Here is a 25,707-nt window from a genome sequence, read left to right as displayed (position 1 = left end):
TATTCAAATTGCTTCATGCATTTTTCGCGTTTTTTTTCAACGATGCTTATTGCTTAAATTTTTCGATTTAATGAAAGAAACAATTTGAGAGTTATTGAAAATTTGACACTGATGAAGAAATTAGTTTCAAAGTTAATGAAAATTTGACACTGGTGAAGGAATTAGTTTCAAAGTTAATGAAAATTTGACACTGGTGAAGAAATTAGTTTCAAAGTTAGTGAAAATTTGACACTGGTGAAGGAAATTAGTTTCAAAGTTAGTGAAAATTTGACACTGGTGAAGGAAATTAGTTTCAAAGTTAGTGAAAATTTGACACTGGTGAAGGAAATTAGTTTCAAAGTTAGTGAAAATTTGACACTGGTGAAGGAAATTAGTTTCAAAGTTAGTGAAAATTTGACACTGGTGGAGAAATTAGTTTCAAAGTTAGTGAAAATTTGACACTGGTGGAGAAATTAGTTTCAAAGTTAGTGAAAATTTGACACTGGTGGAGAAATTAGTTTCAAAGTTAGTGAAAATTTGACACTGGTGAAGAAATTAGTTTCAAAGTTAGTGAAAATTTGACACTGGTGAAGAAATTAGTTTCAAAGTTAGTGAAAATTTGACACTGGTGAAGGAAATTAGTTTCAAAGTTAGTGAAAATTTGACACTGGTGAAGGAAATTAGTTTCAAAGTTAATGAAAATTTGACACTGGTGAAGAAATTAGTTTCAAAGTTAATGAAAATTTGACACTGGTGAAGAAATTAGTTTCAAAGTTAATGAAAATTTGACACTGGTGAAGAAATTAGTTTGAAAGTTAGTGAAAATTTGACACTGGTGAAGAAATTAGTTTGAAAGTTAGTGAAAATTTGACACTGGTGAAGAAATTAGTTTGAAAGTTAATGAAAATTTGACACTGGTGAAAAAAATTAGTTTGAAAGTTAATGAAAATTTGACACTGGTGAAAAAAATTAGTTTCGAAGTTAATGAAAATTTGACACTGGTGAAAAAAATTAGTTTCAAAGTTAATGAAAATTTGACACTGGTGAAGAAATTAGTTTCAAAGTTAATGAAAATTTGACACTGGTGAAGAAATTAGTTTCAAAGTTAATGAAAATTTGACACTGGTGAAGAAATTAGTTTCAAAGTTAATGAAAATTTGACACTGGTGAAGAAATTAGTTTCAAAGTTAATGAAAATTCGGAATCAATGAAAGAATAATGCGTGCTCAAACGGGAATCGACCCCATGTATCCGGTCTAGCCCGATATTAGTTGATTGCAAAGGTTACTAACAGCCTGGCTGATGCAAAGATATATATTTTGGAAATTTCCCCCCACCCCTTGCGGGGAATCGAACCAGCACCTCCTAGAGATAGAAGGCCTCCGCAATCTGCTTGTGACGTCAGTTAGTCAATTTTCCCTCAGAATATTCAGGGGAAAAAAAAATTCCCTGCCCATCGTTGTGAGGAGAAGAAATGATCGGGCTCAGAATTGGCGATTTCTATTCCCCACATCCACAATCACTATGCGGTATTTTGTGAGCCAATCGGGAAGATTCTACGCCAAAAAAAGAAGAAACGAAATAGGATGGCCGGGTTTCAAAATGTGGCAAATTTGCTAGGTAGTCTGAATGACGTTCATGGCAAACACTGAAGAGGCCTTCTATCTCCAGGAGGTGCTGATCGAACCCACGTCTTTTCACTTTCCGGGTGAACGCCTTAGACCAGTGGTTCTCAACCTTTGGAAGCCGCGGCCCGGTTGAGTATTTTTTTTTTTTTTCGAGTGGAAGGTCCGGTCATAAACACGATTATGGGAAATAAATGGGGAAGAATTAAAAGATGAATCACTCACGGCCCGGTTTGACTGAGGGCCGGCGGTTGAGAAACACTGCCCTAGACTCACTAGACGGGGGCACGGGCTCGATTCCCCACAGGGGCAGTTGAATTTTCTGTCTTTCCAAAATATATCTCACGCATCAGCCAGCTGTTAAAAACCTTGGTATGGATAGCGGAGAGTGACGTCCTCACGCAGGGGGATTTTTTCCTGTTACATGGAAAACAATTGGTTCAATTTTTTGTCGAAAGAAGGCGCTACACGTAAGTCCGGCAAGAGTGATCGGAGACCTGAACTTTTCTCCAATCACTTCAGTGTCCGGAACGTTCGTGGAGCTCCAACCAGCGATTCGTGGCTAAGGTAAAAGAACCTCATCAATACAGTGCTTTATCCACCAATGTCAACATCGGAGAGAAAACCTTATGTGAGTGCCAGTAACACGAAAATTCAAAAATGAGCTGTTAATCGCACATCCTGCGTTTTATAGGACTCTGATTTTCATGTTTACGGTGATCCACTTTCGTGCAGCGCCCTCGATCGACAAAAATTTGAAATATTTTGCGTGTAAACAAAATCTCCATTCGTGACATGAATATTTTTAGTAAACCGCATTCAAATACGAAGGTCCTTAACAGCTCGCTGCTGCGAGGATATATTTAGGAATTAGAGAAAATTTTACTGTCCTTGCGGGGAATCGAACCCACGTGCTCTGTCTTGCCGGAGAGCACCCTAGACCACTAGACTACAAAGGTAACAAATATCTCAATCTTTCCTTGGAGCTCGGGACCGTATGTGTGCACGGTCGGACCTAATTTAGGCCAAAGCTAAAATTTGCTGATACTGCCACCAGATGGCGACTTATCCTTGCCGTCCAGGGCGCTCTCCCAGAAAGAGAGAGGGAGTGGGATCGACTCCCCGCGAGGGCAGTAGAGTTTTTCTCTCATTCCTAAGCATATCTTCGCATTAGCCAGCTATTAAACACTTTCGTACCGATAGCGGAGAGTTACTTCATCGTCGCACATTCAAAAATATACCAATTCCTTGAACTTTTATGAATTTCTTAATCTATTTAGAAATTTATGGGACACCATGTACATTGAAACAGACGCAGTCGTGGTACTCGTCGTGTCGTTGGGCCATTGAGGAAAATGACATCGAATTTTATTCAATGAGTACTTTTTTGACCAACCACGAAAATTTCCACTCATTAACTTTCTTCTGTGTTACAGGTTAGTTTCTCATCGTGCAGCCGAAATAAACCAGGTCGAGACCACTTCAGTCGAAGGGACAGTCCTTGTGGGCAAGGTGCGTACGCTTTACTTGAGTTCTTCCATTTTGCATACTACACGTCATTCACGCAAGTTCATGGGTATTGAGGTCCATGTGGCGTCCTTACAATCTGAAATGTCTGCAGCTGTCCACTGAATGTGCTCGAAATGTATTTATGGAAGGTCCACCAGTTCTTGAGGAGCTGTTAAGAAACGCCATCAGTCGCATAAGAGCAGAGGGTGCGCAACCTCCGACCCGTGGGCCAAATACAGCCCTCTCAGAAGTTTCATCTAGTCCGCGAAAGGTGTTCCGGTAGAAGAAGTATCAATAAATACAATGCGATAAAAGCCAAGGATGACCATATTTAATCCACGGAAATACGGGAAAGGGGGTCATTCAAGTATTACGTCCGCATCGATCGGGGTTTCCAATTTGGACGAGGGGGGGGGGGGGTTGGGTGATGCTTACGTCATCAACTTACGTCATCATCTTTATGAAAATATGAAATATTCTTAATGGCATCTTACTCGGTGCGCCAAAAACGAGAAAAACCTTTCGCTAGTTTGTGGGCACCTGGACTAATATTCTCCCTAATAACAAGTTCCCTACAGATCCACTTTAGTGAGCTCTAAAGCCCCGTTCACATGTCCAAGATTGGGGGTTTCTTTGGTGATAATTACCGGCATGACAACTTTTTTCCCCTCGTAGGGAAAAAAAAGGTGGGGGAGAAGCTCATAAAAAAAAACCCATCTTTCTTGGGGTGGATTGGTGGTCGACACCGACCTTCTCTCCCATAATCCTTCGCGCCGCGAAAACTACTGCAAGCTCCTTCGTCAGCCATCTTGAATCAACCACTTCCGTTCAACCCACGTAACCAGTGACGACTTCCGGAAAGAAGTGGGGGGGATTACTGGCCTAAACTAAACGTCATGTTAATGGTTTGTAGCGAAAATCCTCGTTACTGGGAACTTCCAGGGATGTTTTATTGCACATGTGAACAGGACTTAAATGTTTGGCAGATCCTTCAAGTGCTCCGGAAATGTGTCCGGGCCGCTTAAGTGCTCTGGAACTGTGCCACGCGTCACTCAAATGATCCGTAATTATGCCGCGGATCTCTTAAGTAATAGGGGAATGTGGCGTGGGTGTAACTCCGGTGATGTAGAACTACACTGGGCGGGGGGGCACTTAAGTGCTCTAAAACTATGCCACATGTCACTCAAGGGATCTCTAAATGTTCCACGGGCCGCTTAAATGTTCAGGAGTTGTGCCATGGGTCATTTAAGCTATCTGTAAATGATCTCTGATCTCACCAATATGCATTAAGAGGTAGGGGCAGTGCTGACGGAATTTTGCTGACAGGAGGAGGGGAAGGGGATCAGACTTTTGCAGACTTTTGCTGACAAGGGAGGGGGGGTTAAAAATGACTAAAAATTTGCTGACGTAATACTTGAAAAATTCGGGGGTCCATACGCGATATTGCAAGAAATTGTCAAATGAAAATGTATTTCTGTTTGTGGTCATGGCCAAAAACAAAAAATTCAGATTGAAAATGAGGATGAAATTTCATTTTTGGAAGTCATAAAATATCGAATTTCTTTGTTAAATTTTTTTACAAAATACTATGACATTCATTAAAATTTTTAATTGCCAAAAATATTTATTTCGTACCAAAATTTGCATGAAAAATAGGGGGTCATTCAAGTATTACGTCAGCATCGATGGGGCCTGAATGATACTCATGATATCAACTACTCTTCATAAAAATATGAAATATTGATATCTTACTGGGTGTGCCAAAAACGAGAAAAACTTTTCCCTAGTTTGCAGGCTCCCAATATCCCCCCCCCCATTGATAAGTCCTCTATAGAGCCACTTTAGCGATCCCTAAATGTTCAGTGGATCTTTTTAAGTCAGAGGTCTTCAACCAGTCGCGAGCACTGCCTGCACCCATCATCAAAAGAAGAGCACCCTCACAACAAATTTAACATATTTAATGCATAAAATGACGATGATTCCAAACCTTGAATGCAATTCATCTAAGGTTGTTCAATCAGAAAGTAGATCGAGTGCTCGCGAGCACGAAATCAGACACGAGAATCGAGCACTCTGGGTACTTCAGGGAGCACCGTTGTGCTCGCGAGCAACGGGTTGGAGATGCCGGTTTTAAGTGATCTGAAAAATGTGCCCGGGATACTTAAGTGCTCTAGAAATGTGTCGCGGGCTGCTCAAGTGCTCTGCAACTTTGCCGCACGCACACACATATATCAATTATCGACTATTAATCATTAAAGAAACTATTTTTTTATATCGTCGCATACAGCGCCGGACTTAGATAGGCCCGTCTGCACAACTGATTAGGCTCGGCTTTTCGGCTCACGAGGTTCCCAACTAACGAAAATGATTCCGGAACGAATTATCTTTGTTAGCCGAGGTACCGCTGTATTTGCGACATATGAGTTTGAGTGCCATCTATCTTTCACAAAAGACAGCTGAGGGGGGAAAAATTACATTTTTTTTTTTTATGCAGGTGTTTGACTTTTCTCCGACTATTTCCACAGCCTAGAAATTAAGGGGGAGCAGGACAGACTGTTTTTATACAGACCTTGAAGAGATCATCTGGCTCTAATACGGTCCTTGAACAGGCCATAAGGCTTTCAAAAGATTCTTGAAGAAACTATCCTGCTTTATTTTACACGGTCCTTTAAGGAACTATCCAGCTTTTATAGGGCACTCTAAGAATTATTCAGCTTTCATACGATCTTCCAATTGACTTTTTACATGACCCTTCAAGAACTTATCAGGCCCGTTAAAGTGAAAGGAAATAGGGCCCTCTAAGAATTATTCAGCTTTCATACGACCCTCCAATTGACTTTTTACATGACCCTTCAAGAACTTATCAGGCCCGTTAAAGTGAAAGGAAATAGGGCCCTCTAAGAATTATTCAGCTTTCATACGACCCTCCAATCGACTTTTTATATGACCCTTCAAGAACTTATCAGGCCCGTTAAAGTGAAAGGAAATAGGGCCCTCTAAGAATTATTCAGCTTTCATACGACCCTCCAATTGACTTTTTATATGACCCTTCAAGAACTTATCAGGCCCGTTAAAGTGAAAGGAAATAGGGCCCTCTAAGAATTATTCAGCTTTCATACGACCCTCCAATCGACTTTTTATATGACCCTTCAAGAACTTATCAGGCCCGTTAAAGTGAAAGGAAATAGGGCCCTCTAAGAATTATTCAGCTTTCATACGACCCTCCAATCGACTTTTTATATGACCCTTCAAGAACTTATCAGGCCCGTTAAAGTGAAAGGAAATAGGGCCCTCTAAGAATTATTCAGCTTTCATACGACCCTCCAATTGACTTTTTACATGACCCTTCAAGAACTTATCAGGCCCGTTAAAGTGAAAGGAAATAGGGCCCTCTAAGAATTATTCAGCTTTCATACGACCCTCCAATCGACTTTTTATATGACCCTTCAAGAACTTATCAGGCCCGTTAAAGTGAAAGGAAATAGGGCCCTCTAAGAATTATTCAGCTTTCATACGACCCTCCAATTGACTTTTTACATGACCCTTCAAGAACTTATCAGGCCCGTTAAAGTGAAAGGAAATAGGGCCCTCTAAGAATTATTCAGCTTTCATACGACCCTCCAATTGACTTTTTATATGACCCTTCAAGAACTTATCAGGCCCGTTAAAGTGAAAGGAAATAGGGCCCTCTAAGAATTATTCAGCTTTCATACGACCCTCCAATCGACTTTTTATATGACCCTTCAAGAACTTATCAGGCCCGTTAAAGTGAAAGGAAATAGGGCCCTCTAAGAATTATTCAGCTTTCATACGACCCTCCAATTGACTTTTTATATGACCCTTCAAGAACTTATCAGGCCCGTTAAAGTGAAAGGAAATAGGGCCCTCTAAGAATTATTCAGCTTTCATACGACCCTCCAATCGACTTTTTATATGACCCTTCAAGAACTTATCAGGCCCGTTAAAGTGAAAGGAAATAGGGCCCTCTAAGAATTATTCAGCTTTCATACGACCCTCCAATCGACTTTTTATATGACCCTTCAAGAACTTATCAGGCCCGTTAAAGTGAAAGGAAATAGGGCCCTCTAAGAATTATTCAGCTTTCATACGACCCTCCAATTGACTTTTTACATGACCCTTCAAGAACTTATCAGGCCCGTTAAAGTGAAAGGAAATAGGGCCCTCTAAGAATTATTCAGCTTTCATACGACCCTCCAATCGACTTTTTATATGACCCTTCAAGAACTTATCAGGCCCGTTAAAGTGAAAGGAAATAGGGCCCTCTAAGAATTATTCAGCTTTCATACGACCCTCCAATTGACTTTTTACATGACCCTTCAAGAACTTATCAGGCCCGTTAAAGTGAAAGGAAATAGGGCCCTCTAAGAATTATTCAGCTTTCATACGACCCTCCAATCGACTTTTTATATGACCCATCAAGAACTTATCAGGCCCGTTAAAGTGAAAGGAAATAGGGCCCTCTAAGAATTATTCAGCTTTCATACGACCCTCCAATCGACTTTTTATATGACCCTTCAAGAACTTATCAGGCCCGTTAAAGTGAAAGGAAATAGGGCCCTCTAAGAATTATTCAGCTTTCATACGACCCTCCAATTGACTTTTTACATGACCCTTCAAGAACTTATCAGGCCCGTTAAAGTGAAAGGAAATAGGGCCCTCTAAGAATTATTCAGCTTTCATACGACCCTCCAATCGACTTTTTATATGACCCTTCAAGAACTTATCAGGCCCGTTAAAGTGAAAGGAAATAGGGCCCTCTAAGAATTATTCAGCTTTCATACGACCCTCCAATCGACTTTTTATATGACCCTTCAAGAACTTATCAGGCCCGTTAAAGTGAAAGGAAATAGGGCCCTCTAAGAATTATTCAGCTTTCATACGACCCTCCAATCGACTTTTTATATGACCCTTCAAGAACTTATCAGGCCCGTTAAAGTGAAAGGAAATAGGGCCCTCTAAGAATTATTCAGCTTTCATACGACCCTCCAATCGACTTTTTATATGACCCTTCAAGAACTTATCAGGCCCGTTAAAGTGAAAGGAAATAGGGCCCTCTAAGAATTATTCAGCTTTCATACGACCCTCCAATTGACTTTTTACATGACCCTTCAAGAACTTATCAGGCCCGTTAAAGTGAAAGGAAATAGGGCCCTCTAAGAATTATTCAGCTTTCATACGACCCTCCAATCGACTTTTTATATGACCCTTCAAGAACTTATCAGGCCCGTTAAAGTGAAAGGAAATAGGGCCCTCTAAGAATTATTCAGCTTTCATACGACCCTCCAATCGACTTTTTATATGACCCTTCAAGAACTTATCAGGCCCGTTAAAGTGAAAGGAAATAGGGCCCTCTAAGAATTATTCAGCTTTCATACGACCCTCCAATTGACTTTTTACATGACCCTTCAAGAACTTATCAGGCCCGTTAAAGTGAGAGGAAACAGGGCCCTCTAAGAATTATTCAGTTTTCATACGACCCTCCAATTGACTTCTTACTTGACCCTTCAAGCACTTATCAGGCTCATTAAAGTGAGAGCAAACATTGCCCTCTAAGAATTATTCACTTTTCATACGACCCTCCAATTGACTTCTTACTTGACCCTTCAAGCACTTATCAGGCTCATTAAAGTGAGAGCAAACATTGCCCTCTAAGAATTATTCAGTTTTCATACGACCCTCCAATTGACTTTTTACATGACCCTTCAAGAACTTATCAGGCCCGTTAAAGTGAAAGGAAATAGGGCCCTCTAAGAATTATTCAGTTTTCATACGACCCTCCAATTGACTTCTTACTTGACCCTTCAAGCACTTATCAGGCTCATTAAAGTGAGAGCAAACATTGCCCTCTAAGAATTATTCAGTTTTCATACGACCCTCCAATTGACTTCTTACTTGACCCTTCAAGCACTTATCAGGCTCATTAAAGTGAGAGCAAACATTGCCCTCTAAGAATTATTCAGTTTTCATACGACCCTCCAATTGACTTCTTACTTGACCCTTCAAGCACTTATCAGGCTCATTAAAGTGAGAGCAAACATTGCCCTCTAAGAATTATTCAGTTTTCATACGACCCTCCAATTGACTTTTTACATGACCCTTCAAGAACTTATCAGGCCCGTTAAAGTGAAAGGAAATAGGGCCCTCTAAGAATTATTCAGTTTTCATACGACCCTCCAATTGACTTCTTACTTGACCCTTCAAGCACTTATCAGGCTCATTAAAGTGAGAGCAAACATTGCCCTCTAAGAATTATTCAGTTTTCATACGACCCTCCAATTGACTTCTTACTTGACCCTTCAAGCACTTATCAGGCTCATTAAAGTGAGAGCAAACATTGCCCTCTAAGAATTATTCAGTTTTCATACGACCCTCCAATTGACTTCTTACTTGACCCTTCAAGCACTTATCAGGCTCATTAAAGTGAGAGCAAACATTGCCCTCTAAGAATTATTCAGTTTTCATACGACCCTCCAATTGACTTTTTACATGACCCTTCAAGAACTTATCAGGCTCTTGCACGGCCCGTAAAAGTGGGAGGAAATACATTCCGAAAACCGAAAAGTTTGTGCACCTTCTCTGTACCATAAATTATGCGATGCGATTCTGACCATTTCCATGTACACAAGCAAACTCCATTTTTGAAACGAGGTTAAAACTGACAAAAAAAAAACAAAAAAAAAAAAAGTTAGCCATCGTATCGCCCACCCCAAAAGGCAAACATAATCCCGAAAATTGTGGATCGAACCACGAAATAGAAAACAACAATCCTTGGATTCGATCCTGGGCGAGAGAGAGAAAGAAAATGAAAAACACACAAAGTAATTGCATTGCCAACACACATGTGGAACGGAAAAAAACACATGCAACACCCTCCTCCACCCCACGTCCTGTCAATGGCGGACATGTTTGCCCTCTCGTAATGCATAAGAAAGGATAAACACGTTTTTCTTATTATTATCATTCCTAAAACTTTATTGATTATATAAAATATACAGTTATTATACATATTATTTTTTATTTCATTCCCCACCGCCTTCTCGTCTCCTGTTGATATTGATCGTGAATATTTTTGTGCGTGTACTGTACATTTTTTTTATTATTCATTTTGATAGTTAAGTTTTGTGTGTTGTGGAGGGAGGTGAGACGTGTTTATGACCAATGCGTGACCGCATTTCGTGAATAGCCTTTCCCTTCCTTCCTTTGGACGTGAGTTGGCGATGCAATACTCATATATATATATATGAAATTTTGTAGCAGTAGTAGTTGTAGTGTTGTCGCGACCTGTCGTGCGGGAACGCGCCAGTTTAGAAGACTGTTGCCTACCGTCGGTGGCGGGCATTTCGATTTAGGGGGAGTCCATATGGTTCTCACTATACGTGTCGTAAGTAAGTAGCGTGTTATTTATTTACATAATTTCCTTCGATTCGTGTGTCCCGGGCAGGCAACGTTATCTCTAACGTTCTTCGAATGTTAGCCGATAGAGGGCACTGAGGTGTTCTGATCAAATCTGATCCGCTACTATTCGATTAATTTGCGGATATTGCGTGAAGAACCGGAGTTGGACCATCACCTCCTAGAGATAGAAGGCCTCCGCAGTCTGCTTGTTACGTCAGTAAGTAGCCCATTTTCCCTCAAAATATTCAGGAAAAAAAATCCCTGCTAGTATATCATCGTTGCGAGGAAAAGAAATGATCGGGCTCAGAATTGGCGATTTTTATGCCCCACATCTAATCACTATGGGGTAATTGTGAGCCAGTCAGGAAGATTCTACGCCAAAGTAAGAAGAAACGAAACAGGATGGCTGTGTTTAAAAATGTGGCAAACTTGGTAGGTAGTCTTAATGACGTTTATGTCAAACACACTGCAGTGGCCTTCTATCTGTAGGAGGTGCTGGTTGAACGCACATATGCGCCCGAGTGGCGTGGTGGTGAGAAGAAGCTCGTCTACCATCGTGAAGGATCACGGTCCCGGGTTCAAACCCGAGGGAGGGTATAGATAAGATATTTTCCCTATCGAACTTGAGGCGACCACATATAGACAGGACCTTAATTTCCAACCCATCTCATTAATGGCAGTAAATTGCAATATAGTGATATGGTCAGGGTTGTTGTTTGGTGAAGTAAGAGTTGAACACAGAACCAAGCTCTTTTCTGGCATGGTGTGAATACATATTATGGCTGATCGATATAGTATTGGGGTGCTTGGTTCACACTTGTTACGGCTTACGTGATGTTCAGGTTCAGTTACTTTTTTCTTCTTTTTTTCCCGTAGGTATCACGCTGAGGCCTGAAGACTTGCTTATCTCTAACGATAACCGACTACCCTTATCGCCTTACTCTGTCTTCGAATGGTCGAACACTCTGGTGCCAAATGCCTCGTCACGTTTGAACCCTAGTGCCTATCTCCTACCCGAAGTTGAGTATTCCGGTCAAGCTCATGGTAAGTGTCAAATACAAATGCAAAGGCCCCAACAGGAATTTCCCAACGAGGTGGCTCGAAAACGATGCCCTGAAGAAATATGGATGTAAAAAAAAAATGTAACTAAAAACTACAGCAACCCAATATAAAAGCTTATACCACGAAAAGTAATACACTGCCCATGAAAAGGGTTGTGTTGTCGTATCTGAGCATGGATACCTATTATCCGGATACTATTATCATGGATACATAGCGTCTCGATTTATCCCACTGTGTTGATCGTACTTTTTTTTAAACGTATCAATTGTGTTAGAGTACACGATCCCCAGAGATAAGCTATTCCATTTATTAACAACCCAATTGGACAAAAACTCCCTCGACACCAAAACTTGGGATTGCCCCTTACTAACGACTTATCGATGCAGTGGAATGATTTTGTATCAATAACTCGTAGCACGCGTGGCTCTTCGCTGCACCCATTCAACCAAGTCTATGTCCTTTTGTAGGTATGGTCTCCAAAACTTTACGTTATATTCTAGTGCAAGACGAACTAGGAGTCGTTTTTATGAATGAAACCGGGCATTCTATTCGCTTTTTGTACCACCGCTGAACAATGTTCAGAAAACCTAAGTCGCTCGTCAATGAGAATTCCCAAATCGGTGACCCCCAGTTGCGTCCGGGATAGTGACACCATTCAACTCGTAAGAGAACAGTGGGTTATTCGAACTAAAATGAGCGACCATGCACTTGTCAACGCTAAACGTCATGCTCCATTCATTTGCCCATGCTGTAATACTGTTTAAGTTGGTCTGGAGCAATAAGGCTTTAATTCCCGATTACCCCCATTAGCTTCACGTCATCTGCGAACTTGCTAGCAATCCCATCGATACCCTGATCGAGTTTATCGATAAAAAGTGAAAAAAGTATGGGGCCAAGGACACTTCCTTGAGAAACTTCACTCCATCTCTTAATCCCGATTCTATCCAATTCAGCAAGTTGCCCCCAATCTCGCGTAAACGCTTCAAGAGTTTACCATGTTGGACCAACACCACCAATAGAACAAGGCCTCCGCACGGAGCTCGTGACGTCACTGAAGAAGGCCATTTCATCTATTGCCATTGGATATAGCAGACCGACGCATGTGATATCTTTACCTTTTTTTGCTGTATGTCTAATGGCAATACGAGAAATGGCCTTCTTCATTGACGTCACAAGCTTCGTGCGGAGGCCTTTTTCTATAGGTGGTGTTGGTTGGACCCGATCGAATTCCTTCTGGAAATCAAGGTAAAAAACATCTACCTTTTTGCCCTTACACAAAGCCTTACTCACGAGATCATAGAGGCAAAGGAGGTTAGTCACACGTGACTTCTCCTTCCTGAACCCATTCTGATCATCCGACAATACATTATTCTCGTCTATCCACTTCACAAACTGCCTTTTGATGATAATTTCCAAAATTTTCGAGAGGGAGCTCGTCAAACTCACTGGACGATAACTGGCCACGGTTTTTCTATTACTCTTTTCAAGTAACGCCAGTTTAGAAATACCTTCTGACGAAAAATGCAAGAATTACGAGTCACTGTTTTGCCCATGCGTAATGTCTACCGGCATCACTTGCATGCCAACAGACGTCACTTTGAATCACGTCGGCATTACGAGGTAATGCATCTTGTCTCAAGGGTGGCGTTGAGTTCGATTTTCCAGCACGCGACGTACTACCGACATTCAAAACGACGTGTGTTCGTGTGATACTGCGCATGTGCAAAATTAAGAACTCACATTTCCTAAAGTAAAATTTTTAAACGTTGTTCACTTTGAAAATAATCCCTCCTGTTTATGGGTAGGGTGTCCTGGGATGAACTGGCGGTTTCTAGAAAGCAATATATATAAGAAATATTTAATTCTGGAAGCAGATTTATGTGAGACAAAACACCAAAATTGATTCAATAAGCTGTCCTATTATTTTTGTGAAATCATACCGGCAGATGACGCTGCAGGCAATTTATGTCATTCTTTGCACGACTTTCTTGCTCTCTGTAACAGTGGTTCTCAAACTTTGAAATCCCGCGGCCCAGCTGATTTCTTTTTCGTGATTGGAAGGACAGGCCATGCACACGACTAATGGGAAATAAATGGGTAAAAATGAAACAATAAACCACTCATAGCCCGGTTTGACTGATATCAGGGACCCGGCAGTTGAGAAACACTGCTCATTCAGTGAGATGAATCACTCGAGTCACGATCGTTCGTGTAAGATGGCTACTGGTTTTCTTGACCACTGCTTGTAACGTTTTTCAGAAAACTGTCGTTGAAAACGTGGTAAGCGGGAAAACGCTATAAACGGGAAGTCTCGATGAGTATTGGTAAGAGCTGGAACCACGAAAATGAGTGCACTAAGAGGAAAAAAAGTTCTAAATGGATCCACTGTAACTTCTTTTAAGGTCATATAAAAATTTTATATTTTTTGGAGGGTCGTAAAAGGACCGTGGCTGTAGAAGGACCGTGTATAAAAGTAGTCCTGGGTACCTTTTAATTACTTGTTGGATGGCCGTATAAAAGCTGAAAAAATCTTGAAGGGTCCTATAAAAGCTAGATAGAGTCTTCAAGGACCGTAAAAAAAGCTGGGTAGTCTCTTCAAACGCCACATGAAAGCGGTCTTGTGTTACTTTCACTTCTTGAACGACAGTAAAAAAATCTGAAAAAATCTTGGAGGGTCCCATACAAACTGGATAGTTCCTTCAAGGACTGTATAAAAACTAGATAGTCTTTCCAGGAACCTATCCTTTCCTGGATAGTCTTTCCCAGGACCGTATAAAAGCTGGGTAGTCTTTCCCAGGTCCGTAAAAAAGCTAGATAGTCTTTCCGGGACCGTATGAAAGCTGGATAGTTTTTCCCAGGACCGTCAAAACGCTGGATGGTTTCTTTAAGAACCATAAAAAATCAGTCCTGTGTGCCCCCTTAATTACTTCTTGGGTGGCCGTATAAAAGCTGAATAAATCTTTTAGGGTCCTATAAAAGCTAGATGATGTTTTCAAGGACCGTAATGCCATAACACAATTAGCCATAACATAATTATCACATGAATGATTTTCCAGTGGCAATTAAGGGTATTACTGCGCTGTACGCAGACGATTCAATGATAATTTGTACAGATAGAAAACCACAGAAGGCATTAGTAATTTACAAGAATTAATTGATCAAGTCGAAACACGGTGCGAAAACAGCAGAGTTAAACTTAATGCAAACAAGACAGTATTTATGTGGATCACAGGAAAACTAGATCTACCCCCCAGATGCCGGAATAGTGGTTGGGGGAAATTTATTGAATCTGTTATAAGTACTAAATACTTGGGAATAATAATTGACAAACGATTGACATTTGCGCAACAACGCAATTATGTAATACAAAGAGCAGACGTAGCAAAACACACTTTAAAACGCATACTTGCAAGCAATCAAGAACAAATTAAATGTATACAAAATGGCTATCAGATCCATACTTTTATATGCTGCACCAGTGTGGCTCTACTCGAGCAATCAACACAGGGTTAAATTAGAACAATATCAAAACAAAACAATAAGAGCTATGCTGGGAGCCAATTGGTTCATCAGGAATAGAAGTATAAGAAACGATATAGGAATGCCCACCATACACGCATTTGCACAAAAGCTGGCTAATAATCTCTTCCAAACTCTTGAAGAGTCAGAATACCAACATCTTAGGGAAATATCCACTTACCCAAAAGATCAGGTATCAGCTTTCTCCAGACCCAAAAACTTTCTGGTTATGAAAAGACCGGAGGTACCGGGATTGTGAAAAATGTATATAAGCAACTATATATAGTGTAAATAATTATACCAACTGCAAAATATCAAATTTTAAAGATAATATATATATTTAATCAAATAATCATAATTAACTGCATTTAATAACATATAATCGCATTTATTAATATGATATACAGTTGACGCTAAATATAAAAATGAGAGTAGGTAATATATACATTATGATGAATGATTAGTGTTAAAAGAATAGCATTAATTATAACTTAATGACGTCCTAACAGGCTGATGAAGTGACATTCTGTCACTGCCCTATTGAGTGACACTTTCTGCTTTTTATTTCCCCTCCAGCCTACTTAAGCTTTCTTTTCTCCCTAGATTAATAACCCAATGTGGGTAATATTAAACTCTAAGTAGTTTAAAAATAAAACATATACAACCATGGCGAAAATCGCACTACTAGTCCAGGATGGCTAACAAATGACTCAGGGGTATGCACTGTTTGCCAATTTCAGTCGGAACCCACAGGCGACTATGTCATATTTAGGATTTAGGAAGGACCGTAAAAAGCTGGGTAGTCTCTTCAAACACCTTCATAGTCTTTCCTAGGTCCGTATAAAAGCTCGATAGCCTTTTCCAGGACCGTAAAAAGGCTGGATGGTCTCTTCAAGAACCATAAAAAATCAGTCCTGTGTCCCTTAAATACTTCTTGGGTGGCCGTATAAAAGCTGAATAAATCTTGAAGGGTCCTATAAAAGCTGAATAGTTTCTTCGAGGACCGTAAAAAAGCTGAATGGCCTCTTCAAAGACTATATAAAAGCAGTCCTGCGTCACCTTTTACTTCTTGGACGGCCATGTAAGAGCTGAAAAATTCTTGGAGGGAGGGGGGGGGGGGGGTGGTCCTATAAAAGATGTGAATGAACGAATTTCGCATTCATTCGTTTTTTCTAATGCGTTTTTCCTTTCTTTGAAGGCCCAAGACGTTTCGCACTCGGCGGAAGCGCATCTGAGTTACATTCCAAAACAGTATCCGAGATCCAGTTAGCCCGGCGTCGTTCCGAGGGCAACTACGAGCACCACGACAACAGCGTCAGTCGGAACGCAGAGACGAGAATCGAAGCGCCCAGGGCTGCTGGTTGCCCTCCGCCAGCTAGACCCACCGCGAAGAAGTTACCTATCAGGACTCAGGACAGTCTGGATGCATCCGACTCGTCCTTATCCTCGTCGTTCAAGGGTAGGAGGACGACGACGACGTCAAACGGGGGCCAAGTCATCCTGCGTCGGAAATACGACAGAACCGCGCCGAACTCCGGATACACTGCGAGCGGCGTCGCACCCGACGGCGATACCTTCTCGTCGAACTCTTCGACGTCGGGACTCGACAATAATGCGCCTTCTACGACGGCGAGTTCGTCGCAGGCGTCGTCGAGTAGTAGTAGTAGTAGCGGCAACCCCGAAGAATCGGATGATTCGACGAAAAGGTGCTGCTACTGTCGCCTTGGCGCGAGTGGAAGCGACAGCAGCGGCAGCAGTGACGTGTGTTGCTGCAGCGGTCGTGTCGCTGAATCGATGTGTTCCTGCTGCTGTTCAATGGACGTCCCCGACGCGGAAATGAGAAGAAGGACGTTGGTAAGGCTTTACGAGAAGGACCTTCAGAGGGTTCCAAGGGACCAAAGAAATTCGCCAAGTTACCACCAAAGGAACTCGAAAGTCACTAATCAAAGCCCCGAGAACCAACGCAAACTCAGGCACGCTACAAGGAGACACCAGCAGCATCACGCATCGCCAAGGGCACGCTCAATAGCAAGGACTAAAGATGCTTTCTATGGCGAACCGGAGTCGAAGTCTCCTAAACATTATTCGCCAAACACTATAAGACGCGGATCAAAAGTTGTCGATCCTTCGAGTTATCGCCAAGACAGACAATCACCGGTATTTCCGGTGATTGACGATAAGACGTCGAAAAGTCATAGGAATTCACGGAGAGGATCAGTCACCTGCGTTTTTTGTCAACAACAACAGCAGGAGCAGCGACATCACCACCATCACCACAACAACCTTCTTTCCCTCGATCCGCTCGACGGAGGAGTGCTCAATCGTGGAAGCAAGAGCACGAGTCCCAGAAGACGGTCATCGGCGGATCTGCGAGAAACAAGGAGCCCTGTGCGGACCCGCCACCAAAGGGACAACTCTTGGCGTGAGGGTCCTCATCACAGAAGGAAAGGACAGATCACCGGTGAGGACGATGGGATAAATCTTAGAGTTTATTCGCCAAATCCATTATCGCGACGCAATACCTTAGCAGATAACTTCAGTTTTAGGACGAGATCTTTGCAGAGGCTGGACAGCGATGTAGACTATCCCAATTCGAGGGATGGTGAGAACAAATGGGACATGACCAGGAGGCGCAGGAAGAGCTACAAGAGCAGCTTGTCCGTGAGTAATATCGACGGCAGGGCACACAGGGGCGAAATCAATGATTATCGTCAACCGATCGCGACGGAGCAATTGGAGTATAACGTCGAGCATTCTTCTGGTACCGAGAAAAATGTCGGCGACAAAAAAGATGGGCCTTTGGCGGAAGATTTTGGTGACGACCATCAGAAATCGCGTCGAAACTCGTTTCATAAGCTCAACCGAGTCCGATCCGTGGGTGGGAATCACGAGCCCCGTTCACGGAACTACGCAGAGCCCGAGCAGTACTCCAACGTCCTGGAGAGAAGTAGTCCCCGTAGGAGACGTTCGGAAAACTCCAAGAAAGCCTCGAAGATCCTCCACACGAAAGTGACCCTGGTCAAGAGGGAGCCAAACGCCGTATCGAAGACGTTCAAAGCCAATCAGATAGACGACGGACCCGGTGTAGGCGAAGCAAACATCAAGCCATCGAGATCTAAACCATTCCAGACGGAGGTAGCGAATACTTTTGAACGCGACGAGATGACCGGGTTCGATCCCGGGGGGACGACGTCCAACTTCGTGGTGATCGACGTGCCAGACGAAGCTCAGTTCCAGAACGATTCCGACAGAATCTCGTGCTCTTCGAACACGACGGTCCGGACGGCCATAGAAGCGGCCGCTGCGACTGCTTCTTCGTCGAGCAGTCGGAGCGACACCATCAGCATCGACATGACGAACGACTTGACGAATGTCGTCCGAGGAGGCGACGCCAAGGAATTCTCCATGGGCTACGTCGAGCCGGGATACAAGCCTTCGACTGCGGAAAGCCCTTCAGGAACGAGGACCAGGATTTCGGAAGACCTCGCGCCAAACGTCGCTGCAGAAAGGAGAGGGAGGAACAGGAGCATTTCCTTCGAGGTTTATCCACGCGTTCCGAGATCGAACCGACGACTTACCACGAAGCAAATGTCAGAGGACGTCCTCTGCGATACGTCGGCGCACGAAGGAAGCTTCGAAGTTGCACCTCAGGTGAGTAGGTCATGCAGTTCATCCTTAATGAATTCCTCAATATATACCGGGTGTCCTGTAAGTCCTAGCGCGGCCTCTATCTCATCAACCGGCCATCGTAGACGTACGATTCCAATTTGAAGAATGCTCAACAGGCGTTCAAAAATTACCCTGCACCAGAGTGGAAATGCAGTTTGTAACAAAATAAAAAAATCTAAATTTTCGTACGGTCCTCCTGTGCTCTAACTCAGTGGTTCTCAACCGGAGGCCATATGGTCCCCTACTGGTAATGGGATACTTCAAGGGAACCACGGAAGAAAATGGGGAAAATTGCCGTGACAGGTGGTTTGAAGGGCTGCAGAGAGCTGAGAAGAAATATTAAGGTGTGAAGAAATAAAGCTTTTATATTAGTGACTATACACTTACAGAATCAAACAAAACTATCCATAAAACCAGGGCCATTTTAGGGCATGGAGCCCCCGGGCCTCACCACCTACATTTTGCAGCAAATTCCCTAGGATTGGGGGGTTTTTTGTAGGCCCCCCCCCTGCTAGATTTTTCTCTCAGACCCTTCTATATTAAATTTATCGTGTGAAAAAACAAAAAATGATGAAAACCATTTCAGATCCCCGGGCTGCAGCTCTGTCAGTTCCACTCTTGTGAGGGATCATGCCCGGGGTTCTATGCCCATAAGTGAACCCCCACCTAATGATATTTTGTATAGTACAATAAATTTTGAAAATAAGTAGGAAATATGTAGGCTGTTTATTTCCACCTAAGTGCGGGACAACCAAGCAGCACTTTGCCTAGGGGACCGATGATATTGAGACGGCCCTGAATAGAACTCGGACTAGCGGAGAGCTCAATAAATTCAAGCCCAGTGGTCTGAAGAGCAATCGTGTTTTTGCAAAATTTTCGTTCAGTACAAATTCTCTGAAAAAAATCAGTTCAATACGTAGGTGTCTCGCGGTTTCTCCAGTTCAATACGTATAAAGGACCTTGCTTCTAGATGAGGGTCGAAGACTCTGGGGGAGACAGGGGAGCCACGAGAAAAAAAATATGCTTCAAAGGGGGCCACGGGCAAAAAAAGGTTAAGAACCACTGCTCTAACTTCTACTTAGAAAGTTTTCGCCCTGTCTCTCCTGATGCCAACCAAAAAAAAAAAACATTCCATGTTTCTAAGTGAAATATTCACTGAGATATTCGAATTCGAAAAACCGTTTTACCCGTATTTAACGTTGTTCTTTCCCGAATTTCCCCCGTTTTTGGAATTCGAATATCTTAGCGAATTTTGCACTTAGAAACATGGAATTTTTTCTTTTTTGTTGGCATCAGGAGAGATAAGGGCAACAGCTTTCTAAGTAGAAGTTGGAGCACAGGGAAGGGGGGGGGGAACCGTATATAGATTTTAGATTTAGATTTTTTTTTATTTTGTTACACGCTGTATTTCCATTCTCAAAACTGGTACAGGGTAATTTTTGAACGCCTGGTGAGAATTTTTTAAACTAGAATCATACCTCTACGACGGACGATTGATGAGATACAGGCAATTCCAGCAATTACAGGACACCCTGTATGTGTATGTAAATATATATATATATACAGTAGCAACTCGTTTATCCGAACATTAATTTTCAACTCGGTCAACCGAACACTTCTCAACCTAAGTCATTTTCAGTTTTCCATAGTTGGTATTTCCTTGGAACTTGACTCCTCTTCTCTCCCAACTCGAAGACAGTTTTGCTCTATTGTACAACAATTCACTTCCAAAACAGTAAAGTAAGGGGGTGTGGCGGTAGAAAGAAGGGGGGGGGGTCAAGGATGTTGACAAATATATTGAAATCTTTCCGCGAACATAATAAAATATTTATTTGTACAATTAATACGATGAAGACAAAAAAAAGGGTAATGGTAATCGAGAACATACGAGCGAGCTCTGCTGGCCGTGCCAGCCACGCGGTTTCAAATATAACACTGTCTGGCTCAATTATACAGGACATTCGGCTCTCTGGGCCGAAACATGCTCTTTAGTAATAATACACTGGATCCTCAAAGGGGTACAGATCTGGGTACGGTGTATGCAGTTATAAACGATTGACAAGCAAACAAACGTGTGAATAGGAGCAGATTTAGCTGCCATCTTTTATTTGCCTGACGAATTCATCTTAAATTCAATTTATTCCTTTGCTTCATCGAATTAGTTTCGAAATCGATTTTCCGAACACCCTTCGGTCCCGATGTGTTCGGATAATCGAGGTTCTACTATATATTCGGGCCTTCACAAATATACTAGTGAACGACAATAAATCTATACCACTGGTCACAACGCCACGACTTAGATTCATTACGAGCGGGAATTCTATAAGAAAATTCGAATAGACGAATCGGGTAGCTCCATTTCGTAAGTGTCCAATCAGGGCGCTGCATTAGTTTTGCACGCAGGATCCCATCTTCATTCTGACCACGAACAGACGTACACAGAGAGTTAAGATTTGGCATCCAACCCACTGAGACGAACGAGCTTTTATACAGTATATCCCTATGGGGGGACACAGCGGAGACCACGGTTGGTCTAGAGGTATCCAAACCAAGTGGGATCCTCTGCCAGCGTGATTAGCGGTTGAATATTTTTTCTATGAAGACGATCCCCACTGTGTGCCTACATACTCGTACATTAGGGGGGTTTTGTATTTTGCATATATTTGCCTTATTCTTTGTGTGATGCCTTCTTAATAAAACTTCTCTAGTTGTAGTATAGATAGAAATATTCTCGGCCCAGCTGTTTTCTAGTCATTGCAAAACTTCCACAGCTCCCCCTTATACAGATGTGTTTGTTTACCTCTTTTCTTTCACCAGATTCATCCATGTTCTGCACCAGCAAAGATCACGAATCAGGATCCCGTTGTGGATGACGAAGAAGAGTGCGCCTGCAGTTCCAGCACCTGCTTCGGTTCCGAGAACACCGGCATTCTGAGTGTCGGCGGAGAAACGGCGTCGCTGAGCGAAGAGGAATGCACGCTGTGCCGCAAGGAGAAGGACCAGAAGAGAGTCCTGTCGCCTAAAGTCTTGATCATGAGAGCGTCTCCGACCAAAGAGCTGGAGGAGCCTGCTGAACCTACAGGTGACCGCTAACCGTTTCCTTGATTCTGCAGTTTGCAATCTTCCCCGTGGGTGTAAGATGAACCTCTCGTTACGTGAAACCGGTGGATCATATCATAACTACAAGTACAACGGATTTCAAAATGCACCAAATTAATGTCGCCTACTGGAATATTTCATATTGGATTGAAACCGATCCAAACTGGAATATGTACAGTTGTAAAATCTTCAATGTTCCCTAAATTGTACAGGTGAGGGTTGTCCAACCCATGGCAGCTGCAAGTTCGGCCGAATCTAATCGATACAGCAGATTTGGCTCAATATTTTCATAAAGTAATATTTGTATTTTAAGTTTGGCCGGTAACTGTTACTGCCAATATGGCCTCCATCGCCCCTTTCCCCCAGCTCTGAGCAGCCTATGGGTTGAAACTTGAAACACCAGACAGATACTCTCGTTAATGTTCCTTACGGAACCTCTAACGTAAAGGGTATCTGTTGGTAGTAATGCATTGTATCTGCCTATTGGGTTGCTGTTACCAATACCGCCAAGTTTTTTGCCAACCTCTTTGTTCTCGAGAAGTGGGGGGGGGAGGCTGTTAGAGCCTCGCATTCGTGGTAAAACTTGAGTATTTACTCACCATATTACTGTAATCCTAAGCACCGGATCCTAGAAGCTCATGCTGTTTGAGTCTCAAACCTCTTGTTCACATGCTTGAGTACCTATATACGGTATGGATGATAATTGTCTCTCTGTCCAAATGTCTCTTCAATGAGAAAATTTTCCATTTTTGCCTCTGCATGTGATATTAGTGATCCCTGAGCATCTGTCTGATTTTTGCTCCGAATTGGCGATCTTCCCCCTCCCCCTTTCGCTTGAGGCAGGAAATGACGGATGAGCGAGTGGTGCTCAAAGTGTATGTATATGTGCTGAAGCTGTCCTCTTGCAGCAGGGCCCCTAGGCTAGGGTCATTGGTAAAGTCCTCTCGTCAGATGTTTCATGGATCCCACTGTAGTGAATTTATAATATGAAAAAACGAAAAATGATAAAAACCGTACCGTGTGCCTATTTGCTGTACCCTTGTCAGCCTCACCGTTGGGGGGGGGGGACATGGGGACATCCTTAGAGGCGTCATTACACCTCATCAAGGCGTCTCGTCAAGTCTATATTGGTGATGTGTTTCTACACAGTTGTTGAAAAAAATCAAAATCAACCTGATTTTGCCGATAGATTTCCATACAGAGTGTCGTTGTTTGACGAAACACTGATTTGAGCTATTTCTTGGAGATGACTGGCTGGATTTCCCGCATTCGTCTCGAAGAATTATGGTGTCCATTCTTGAGTTATAAGCCCCCACCCCCCAAATGACTTACCTCATTTGGCGAATGAAAGGACAATTCCATACCGTCTCGCCATAAAGGCTCTCAAGATATCCAGGGGTTCGGGCCCATTATATTGAAAAATCTTGGCACGGAAACGGTTCATATACGCAATCCATTTGAGAAAAAGTATCACGCCTTTGGCACATATAAGAGCGAGTATAATCGTAGTTGAGACCTGATTGGCACGATTCCAAATTGGCAGGCTCAAAAAAAGAAAACATCGCGTGTGAATCGCATTATAATATCCAATATCACACAGACACATAATAAAAACACCAAGAAAAAAACATTCTCCAAAATAATAACTTATCCCATAACGTGCTAAATATTCATGAACGTCTTTACTCGTTCCTACTCCACCTCCGCCAATAAATAATTAGTGCACACGAAGCACCTACCTTCCACTAAAATAAAGAAACAACAGCATTAAATATGGAAGTATATCGATTGGGGGGGGGAAATGTCCAGAATTTGATGCCGCCATTTCCCAGGGAAATTCCCAGGGCACTCGCAGTATTCGAGAGGCATTAAAAAAACAAACAAATCGCACACACACTCGTCTTGTATGTATAATAATGAAAATGATAATAACGCTTAATTATCGGTACTTATCGTGTAAATTTCTTGAAGAACACTCATCTCTGATCGGGCGTGATTATCGTAATTGCTAGCCTTCCTTAAACGATGGCACGATTAATGATAACACGTGATCGAACAACGATCACTACAAGACAGCTTTGGAAATTTGTGATTTTATTGGGGGGGGGGGTTCAATTTTTTTTTTATGTGGAGCTGCTGGGCCGCTTTAACAGGATGTGGCGGGAAGGGGAGTGTGAAATTAATCGTAGGACATAGGAGGAAATAAACCCTGAAGTCTGGTGGGGAGGGGGGCATGGCCATTATTGCTGGGGCGGGGGGGGCAATATGATGATGATGTGAATGCATATATACACAAGTGGTGTCAAGTACCAGGATAAATTTTTATGGCGGAGCCCTGTTTGACTCGAGGAACCCTTTTTTGTACATAATTTTTATGGCAGAACCCGTAGGCCTCTTTTATTTGTTCATCTATCAAATTTACTGATTTATATTATTTTCCTCGAGTCACCGTGGAGCCCCTGGGAGGTGCACGCAGAGCCCTTGGGACACAGGCGGAGATTGGAAGTCTGAGGAGGCATGGTCATTATTGTTGGGGGTGGGGCCACGATGATGTCAATTCGTATATGCATTAGATCAGTCGACTCCGCCTTTGACAGTGGGGGGAGAGGGGCTGTATCTCCGCCCATGTCGTAGGACTCCATCGTGGGATGAAGAATTTTCGTCAGTTTTTATGTTATTTAAATTTATTTGTCAACGTTTTCATCGATGAAACTGAGTTATTTTGATGCCCTTCCCCTTTCGCGGCTGCTTGCGGTCGTACGTAAATGCAACTTCCCTAAGAAAAGCTCTGATGTGAAACAGAAGGGTTAGGAATCAGATGGTCCAATTAAGCAAGGGGATCAAGCGTTGGGAATCTGCCGTTTGACTTACGCCGGGATTACACTATAAAAGTTTGATAAAAGTTCGTTTATAAAACTTGAAAAATGCAACCAATAGGCGGATCAGTTAAGTTCGCTCGAACGTAACAGATGTGCTTATTGGTTACATTTTTCAAGTTTTATAAAATAATTTTTATCAATCTTTTATAGTGCAATACCGGCCTTACTAAGGTCAATGCGATTGGTGAAGTGGATAGACGAAAATAACGTATTGTCGGAAAAAACCAACTTGGGTTCAGAAAAGGGGAAGTCATGTGAGTAACCAACCCTCTTGCTTCTATGATCACGTGACTAAAGCTTTGCGAGAAGGCAAAACACGTCGATGTTGTTTATCTTGATTTCCAGGATGCATTCGATCTGGTCCTTGAAGCATTTACAAGAGATTGGGGGCAACTTGTTGAATTAGATAGAATCGTGTGTGATTGAAAGGTAGGTCACAACGGGTTATGGTGAACGGGGGAGTTACTGATTGGACTGGTGGGAGAAATGGCGTCCCTCAAGAAGTGGCCTTGGGCCTCATACTTTTTTTTTGATGAACTCCATCAGGGTATCGACGGGATTGTTAGCAAATTCGCAGATGGCGTGAAGCTAATAGGGGTTGTCGTGAATCAAAGCGATACGTAGTTGCTCAAGACCAACTTGAACAGGATTGGAACATGGGCAAATGAATGGAGCATGACGTTTAGTGTTGACAAGTGCATGATCGCTCATTTTAGTTCGAACAAAACACGTTTAATTTACGAGCTGAATGGTATCACTATTGTGGATGCAACTAGGGTCACTCAAGCAGAGAATCCTCTGAAGGGGGTCAAAAATGGCTGAAAATCTGCTTACGGAATACTTTAATGGCCCCCTATGCTTTTATTTATATTGAGTTGCTGTATTTTGTTCACATTTGTGTGTGTGAGAGAGAGAGAGAGATCCATATTTTTTTATAGGTATCTTTTTTC

The 25,707-nt window shown here is 42.4% G+C and overlaps 1 protein-coding gene across 1 annotated transcript in view; it reads left to right on the top strand.

Annotated features, from left to right (window-relative positions):
* LOC149068450 (uncharacterized) overlaps nt 1-25,707 on the top strand; it is a 57,034-nt gene that overhangs the window by 11,948 nt on the left and 19,379 nt on the right. Inside the window, exons 3-6 of the mRNA XM_089251635.1 lie at nt 3,041-3,116; nt 11,406-11,573; nt 16,309-18,761; nt 21,597-21,861. Of these exons, the coding sequence (XP_089107761.1) occupies nt 16,905-18,761; nt 21,597-21,861 (2,122 nt within the window). The 5' untranslated portion in view covers nt 3,041-3,116; nt 11,406-11,573; nt 16,309-16,904. The remainder of the gene's footprint in view (nt 1-3,040; nt 3,117-11,405; nt 11,574-16,308; nt 18,762-21,596; nt 21,862-25,707) is intronic.

The sequence above is a fragment of the Pholcus phalangioides genome, unplaced genomic scaffold (assembly GCF_987345545.1).
Source record: "Pholcus phalangioides strain wild (caught in Gottingen) unplaced genomic scaffold, Ppha-v1.0 ptg000027l_1, whole genome shotgun sequence".
Taxonomy (NCBI): Eukaryota; Metazoa; Arthropoda; class Arachnida; order Araneae; family Pholcidae; genus Pholcus; species Pholcus phalangioides.
This window is presented reverse-complemented; position numbering and strand designations above follow the sequence as displayed.